Source organism: Triticum urartu, chromosome 6 (genome assembly GCF_003073215.2).
Source record: "Triticum urartu cultivar G1812 chromosome 6, Tu2.1, whole genome shotgun sequence".
Lineage (NCBI taxonomy): Eukaryota > Viridiplantae > Streptophyta > Magnoliopsida > Poales > Poaceae > Triticum > Triticum urartu.
Window position 1 is genome coordinate 111,388,835 of NC_053027.1, and position 7,145 is coordinate 111,395,979.

Here is a 7,145-nt window from a genome sequence, read left to right on the forward strand (position 1 = left end):
GTAGCTACGGAGCAAGCACGACCAAGGCCGAAGGACACTCTGGCACAACTTGAGAGCGTGAGGGAGGGGAGCCTACGGCCGACGCTGAGAGCATGACATGCTCGACTTCATGGCTAGACGAAGCCATGCAATGGCGGGGCGAAGAGGGAGGGGACGACAGGACCGGAGTGGTCTCCATCAAAATCTCGTGGCCGCCGACGGCAGTTGGATGGCGGGCCTCTCACACTCTCCTTGATGACAACCTCAACGATGCTTTCCTTCTCATCGGGATGTGTATCTTCGTAGGCCAGTGTTGCCTGGTGTGGGCTATTATGACATTCTTCACCCAATTTCGCACCAGTTAATCAGGCAACTCTACTTCTTCTAAAGAGCTCAGTCAAACTTTGCCTTTGTTTCCAAAAGAAAAATACTCCCTCCGTCCCAAAATAAGTCAGTGAGACTCTGACTTATTTTGGAACGGACGGAGTACACAAGACAATCCACAAGAACCCAATGATGACCCGCCACCCTTAATGAAGGTCCTCAATCAGGAAAGCTTTGCCTAGAGAGATGTCTCATGGACTGCCTACAGAGCACACATGTTAATATGTAACTGAAAACTACAGGAATGGTGGCGTAGCAAAAGAGAGCACTATTAGTCGTTGCTTAAAATATCATAATGTAATGCTGTAGCATGTGCACCGCCAATACAATAAGAAAGCTAACTAATTGTGTCTACAACCATCATGGAATTAAGACCTGTAGGTTACAGTCAATCTAACTATTGCCATGTTGTTTCTTCTTCCTTCTGTGTTTTGGTTTGACAGCATCTATTAGACTCTTCGGTGATCTGCTTTCCTTGACCTCATCTGACTCTCCAGCCGTTCCAGAATTCAACACGCTTTTCACCTCTGGATTAGATTCAGTCAACATTGGCTTGGTATCCTCATGCTTGCCGTCATTTGGTATAGCTGGCGGATCTGCATATTCCAAGGAAATTTCCAGAATTGAGAAGGATGGGTATGTGTGTCATATCAAAGAATCGTTTTTGTCCAGTTAGGTGAACAATAGTTTTCTACAGTAAAAAGATGCAATAGTTCTGCTGACGGTTTAACTTTTTAAAAAATCTCCATGGTCTGAATAGAGAATGTAACATGCCTTTGTTTGGTACATTCTCTCGGAAACAGGCATGTTCAACAAAAAAGAACCAACTAGAAGGATATTGGTCGACTGGAACAAGACAGACATATATACATATCAAAAAATGAAAAAGAATCATGTCATGTTAATGATTTTATTGGCTCACTTCGCCATGGAGAATAACTCCGCCAAAGCATGCTTAGCATATGTAACACATGTTTCAGCACTTTTATAGAGCATATTTCATGGCTAGTGAGGACTATAATTGAAAGCTGAAGCATGAACCCAATGTTCGGGAAATTCATTGTAGGTAGTAAGCACTCAGATCATGCAACTAGAAAAAAAATGAAAATAACAGGTGAACAAAATTCACAGTACCAGGAAACTGAGAGATTCTGAGGGAGCTTAACGAAACTCCTTTGGAGTATGGATCCCTACATTGCAAAAATCAGGGTGGTTGGCAAAACTTATATCAAGCAACTATTTAATGCACAAATTTAGAAAGGTGCAGCACTCCAGTAGCTACCAATTTGATGGGCCACCAACGAATGTGGATGTTTGTTTGTGTTTAACGGTTCGGTCCACAGTCAAGGGAGGAATCCTTTTTATATTTTGATGATCATCATCACCTTTGATTATCTGCTGACCATCATTGGGTGCCTTCGAGGCTTGGTTTTCCAATGCACTATGAGTGCTCTCCTCCATAGTTACATCAGGAACGTTAACTTTTTTAGCCACTAATGCTGGAGTACGCTTTACTTTCTGCAATGCCTTTTCAGTAGTGTAATCATCGACCTGAAAAAAAAATAAGAATAACATGGGTTTGATCCTTAGAATAACATGCATATATGATCGTCAAAATAGAACGAGGTTCAGAAAGTCACAGAATTTCTAGGCACCTGGCTCATTCAGAGAGCCACTCAACACACATGCTGATGGATTGATCCAGGGTTTGATTTGCTACTTTGAGACAAACCACCAAGAGGCCAAAATAGGGGTCAATTTGGTAGCAGATGGGTGTGGTAACCAGGCCCATGGCACCAATGATATTGCCATGCTAAGAAGCACCGATATGGAGATACGGACACGGGGATACGGCAGGGTATATAAATATTTAGAAAGATAAATATCATGTAATAAAGATTAAATGATAATTTTTCAACGAGAGATTTTTAAAGTTGAGAGTACTGGATACATGTTGTCTCAGTTTCATTAATGAAGGACTTTGAGCAGGTGGATACGTAATAAGGCCCAGTTTCAGAAACCCTAGACTAAGTCAGTTCCTCCACCTGTACCCATTCTCATTCTGCCTCCCTTTGCTCTAGCTGCCCGAGCGCTGCAGAACAGGAGATAACGACTGCGCCAGCGCATGTACCTTCTTGCTCGTCAGTAGCTTCTGTCAACATCTTCCTCTCCGCTTGAATCTTCCTCCCTGGCGGCCACAGTCTCCATCTTTCTCCCTGCCCAGAGCTTCTTCCTTGTTGGCAGCCACCTTCCCATCTTCATCCCAGCCTGGATCTTCTTCTCGCCAATGGCCACCGTTCCCATCTCCCTCCCTGCCCATTATCACAGCCATATCTGCCCAGTGTCCCAGCCTATCCCTATTTATTTTAATTATTTAATATTGGAAAAAGAGGATACTTGGGGATACACGTATCTCCACATATCCCAGTGATCCCTGTATTCCATATGTACCACAACAGGACACGACCAATGTCACCATATCGGTGCTTTCTAGTGGCCACATGGCTGACCAGCACAATGTCAACTTTCTATTTTCCAATCATCTTTTTGTTTCCCTTTTTATGCTACACAGGGATCTTCAGCATGGAACTTTGTGGGTGGCTTTTGGCTTAGTGTTTTGATCTTCAATTATAGAGTTCATGAACCGCATTCCCGATTCAGAACCCCTGCTATAGTTTCATATTTCATAGAACATTAAAGCAGATATCCAAATCGTAATGCCATATTAGTGATGCAACTTGACTCACCTCTCTCTTTATTTTGCTTGTTATATCAGCAGCTTTAACCGAAGCAATCCTTAAACACTGCATGATAACACTTGACATGACACCCTCTCCACCAGCTTTCTGAATGGCACAGACATCACCATTCGAGTTAATCGTAGCTGTCATCCTTCCTCCCATAACAGCTTCTTCCTTGTACGTTGGATCGATAACCTACATACAGAAATATAGCCAAAGACTGTCAGAAGAAGAGAGCAACAGGATGATTGCTAATAACACGCCTTTCATGTTCAGAAATATTTAAATATACCATGACATTACCGTCACCAAAATATGCAAAGGTGACAGCTATGGGGAGATGATGAATTGTTAGGGGAAGTGGGTCCCTGACCTGTAAAATACAATAAAGATAGAACATAAGATAAATTCGATGGCAGTGCAAACGACAGGACCAGCATCTGATAGTTAATAATTGGGTTGTTTTTGTGAGTACATATACAGGAAGCTCTGCAAGTCATGTATATTCGGTACTTCTCATTATAGCGACACAGCAAACTGGAGAATTTGGTGCTTTGTAGGTCCGGCTAGAACTTCGAGGAATGTGTAAGCAAGAGAATATACAATATAACCTTATATGCCTACCTCAGAGTCATGTACTGTAACTTGCTGACCATCATCCCCACCAACCGTACATTCAGGCCTCCGGAATGTAGACAAAGCTGCCAATGCAGCGATGTTAGCTGCATCAATGAGATTCCTGAGAGAAACGTCCATATCATTTCACGCGGTTAGCGCTCTACCCAGAAGTATTAACTCATTAATTACATCAGTAGGAAATATACAACCCATACCCCTCATTGTCCAAAATGTGAAGGTCAACACGCACCGACCAGACATGCTTCCCTGCAACAACACACAGGGATTCCATATCCACGGCTCTGCTCTCCCTGCGACACCACCGAGAATACTCATTAAACTCCAAACTTAAACTCTTTGACAAAAAAAGAACTACCAAACAGCCATCTGGAGACCTTAGGCCACGATCAATGACGCGGCCCAACTCAATCGCTGCTTCCCCAGGTCGCCCTGGCTCAAAGGCAGGGTCAGCCATGGGCGAGAACTCGGTGAATATGGCCAGCGTGCCCTCGTTAGGCCTGTCCTTGTACGGCTGGACCAATTGGGCAGTCACATAACCCATCACACGCGTTTCGCCGAGCTCCACCTCCGCCGAGCCATCCTCCCTACAGATTCCAACAGCAACTTCAGCCAAACATTGATGCGCGGGCAAAGAAGTTCCCTAGCTCAAACGAAGGGATGGGGAGGGGATTGAGTCAAGGTACCTTCCGAATGCGATTTTGAGCTTGCGGAAATCGAAGGGGCGGCGGCCGTCGACGCGGAGGTCCGACTGGAGGGCTTGCTCGATGAACTCCCGCTCGTTCACCGTCGGGCGCCACCGCGGATCCATCATCTCGTTGCTCGCCGGCGGCGGGAGCTAGGGTTTTAGACGCGGCCGAGGCGGGGGCGGGGGTGTTTCTGCCCTTTTTGAGTGAATCTCTACTCCTAATCGACGAATTGGTTGAATAGTCCCCCACTTTCAACCGGTTTATTTTCAACCGGTTTTTTCTTCGTCCCACCTCCCACCAGCCCCTCCCATTGGTTTTTCTCTTTTCTTGTCTGACCGGCAATACCCAACGTATTTATGGTAATTAATCATAATTAATCCACGTATAGTAATAAATCAATCCAGGTATGGTAAGGTCATAATTCAGGAAATTTTGAATATGGTAATTATATGGTAATAAATTTAAATTACCCCAAAGGCTATCAATCCAGGTATGGTAAGGCCATAACTCGGGAAATATCGAATATGGTAATAAATTTAAATTACCACCATGTATGGTAAGGCTATCCACGTATAGTAATAAATCATATAGTAATAAATCATAATTAATCCATGTATAGTAATAAATCAATCCAAGTATGGTAAGGTCATAACTCAGGAAATTTTGAATATGGTAATTATATGGTAATAAATTTAAATTACCCCAAAGGCTATCAATCCAGGTATGGTAAGGCCATAAATCGGGAAATATCAAATATGGTAATAAATTTAAATTACCCCAAAGGCTATCAATCCAGGTATGGTAAGGCCATAACTCGGGAAATATCAAATATGGTAATAAATTTAAATTATCACCAGGTATGGTAAGGCTATCCACGTATAGTAATAAATCATATAGTAATAAATCATAATTAATCCACATATAGTAATAAATCAATCCAGGTATGGTAAAGTCATAACTCGGGAAATTTTGAATATGGTAATTATATGGTAATAAATTTAAATTACCCCAAAGGCTATCAATCCAGGTATGGTAAGGCCATAACTCGGGAAATATCGAATATGGTAATAAATTTAAATTACCACCAGGTATGGTGAGGCTATCGATCCAGGTATGGCAGGCCCTCACCTGATCACCTATCACAATCTCCAGCCCCACGCACGCACCAAAGAACCCACCCGGCACCAAACGCAGCTCCTCTCGATCCCCTCGAGTAAACGCCGCCACCGTCGTGCGATCTTCCTGACACAGACGCCGTCGCCGCCTCCTTCCCACCTACGGCGTCCCCACGTCCATGGTGACGGCGCTCGCGTCCTACACTGACCCTCCGCCTCATATAGGTTGGTCGTTGATGGAGTGGGATGTGTCGCTGCGGTTTGGGGAGGCGCAATCACGATCTGGTTGGGATCTCAGTGTGGACTCGTTCTCTACGATGAAGGATGGCGCTGCCTCCCTGGCAAATGGGATCGGAGGAAGGGGCTCTACATCGTGAATGTCGGCGAGGCAGCGGCCGAAGGCGAGCCCGACGGTGAGCACGGGTGTTCGTCCCATGAAATAGGCGGCCACGGAGGGCGGATCTGAGGCCACCCCAATCGCCGGTGGCCCTTCCTCCCATCGCTCATCGCCTCCATTCTCTCTCTCCTCTAAATCTTTGTCGCCCCTGCCTGATTCTGGCTGACGCCATCCGGCTCTCGCATCGACCACCACCAGCACGACTGCGGACGAGGCGCAACCGCAGACGCCACCGCCGCCATCCTCATCCACCTCCTCCACCATCCTTCCCAGCCGTCATCGGGGGCACCCGCCATCTCGCTCTAGCCCACCCGCTCCCTCCTATCCCCTCCCCCTGCCTGCCAGCCCCGTGATCCATCGCACAGATGGCAGGTACTACAGCGACCTCCTCCCCAGCGGATCCGGCCTCCTCCGATGGAGATCCATCCTGGGCACCGCCTTATTCTCATGCGTGCACGTCTATATCAACGTCTCATTCCACCTCACCTGAGCCTTTACCTTCCCACCTCTGCTTCAGATCCACATCACTTTGCAAGGTATGTGCTTGATTGTTTCGAACTGGATCGATGGATTATGCAAGGTACTTTGGGTGTCGTCATTGACGGCAATTGTCACGCCATGCTACCATCGGAGGGGTCCCTCATCGATGATTAGGGTCTTCCGAACTGCACGAGCTCCATTGAGAAGGATGTTTTTAATTCTGGTTTTGCCTACATGCTTTCTTTGCCCGTATCTACTTAGCTAATGTCTTCTTATAGATAGTAGCTGCTGAAGTGGTGATCAAAGTTGTTCACTATAAGGAAACAACCATGATAACAAAAGTGTATATTCCCTGACCTTTGACCTGAAGTACTTTTTAATTAGAAACTTGCAACAGCCAGGCATTGAAATTAGCAACAGCTTCGTATGTACTGAACTAATTTGCAGCAACACGTACTGAACTAAGTTAGGTTATGCTCATCGTTCCAACATGCTTAGTGATAACCACCTAGCAAGCTGATCAAACATGAAAAAATTGAAGTGCTACTACTAATCATACTATTCTAAATGTGAAAATCTATTTAATTGTCTCTTCTCTAATTGTACACTTGCATAAATCTCAGATCTTGCAAATTACAGTATAACCATAAAAATCATGCTTTGACTCCTATAGGGCCTTTTGCACTTTAATATGACTAATAATTTGCCTTAATATCACAGATTG

The 7,145-nt window shown here is 45.0% G+C and overlaps 1 protein-coding gene across 3 annotated transcripts; it reads right to left on the reverse strand.

The window, feature by feature from the left end:
* Positions 1-587: 587 nt before the first annotated feature.
* LOC125516159 (exosome complex component RRP45A-like) lies at positions 588-4,649 on the reverse strand. Of its 3 annotated transcripts, none has more exons than XM_048681642.1 (9): positions 4,427-4,648; positions 4,118-4,327; positions 3,938-4,033; positions 3,729-3,843; positions 3,397-3,477; positions 3,111-3,299; positions 1,749-1,914; positions 1,498-1,553; positions 588-959 (listed from the first exon to the last, which is right to left on the reverse strand). In XM_048681642.1, the coding sequence occupies exons 1-8, from the start codon at positions 4,552-4,554 to the stop codon at positions 1,525-1,527; spliced, it is 1,014 nt and encodes a 337-aa protein (XP_048537599.1). In that variant the 5' UTR covers positions 4,555-4,648; the 3' UTR covers positions 588-959; positions 1,498-1,524. The 3 variants fall into 3 exon arrangements, with proteins under 3 accessions (XP_048537599.1, XP_048537597.1, XP_048537598.1); XM_048681640.1 differs by having other exon boundaries at positions 1,646-1,914; XM_048681641.1 differs by lacking the exon at positions 1,498-1,553 and having other exon boundaries at positions 3,938-4,327; positions 4,427-4,649.
* Between the last annotated feature and the right edge of the window lie 2,496 nt (positions 4,650-7,145).

Bases quoted from the DNA above. Each gene is read 5' to 3' on its own strand.
- LOC125516159 (XM_048681640.1), bottom strand. From the start codon at position 4,554: ATGATGGATCCGCGGTGGCGCCCGACGGTGAACGAGCGGGAGTTCATC. The intron at 3,478-3,728 runs GTAGGCATATAA...TGTATTTTACAG, and splicing joins TTACAGTACATGACTCTGAG to GTCAGGGACCCACTTCCCCT. The intron at 1,554-1,645 runs GTAGCTACTGGA...TTTGCAATGTAG, and splicing joins GTTGGTGGCCCATCAAATTG to GGATCCATACTCCAAAGGAG.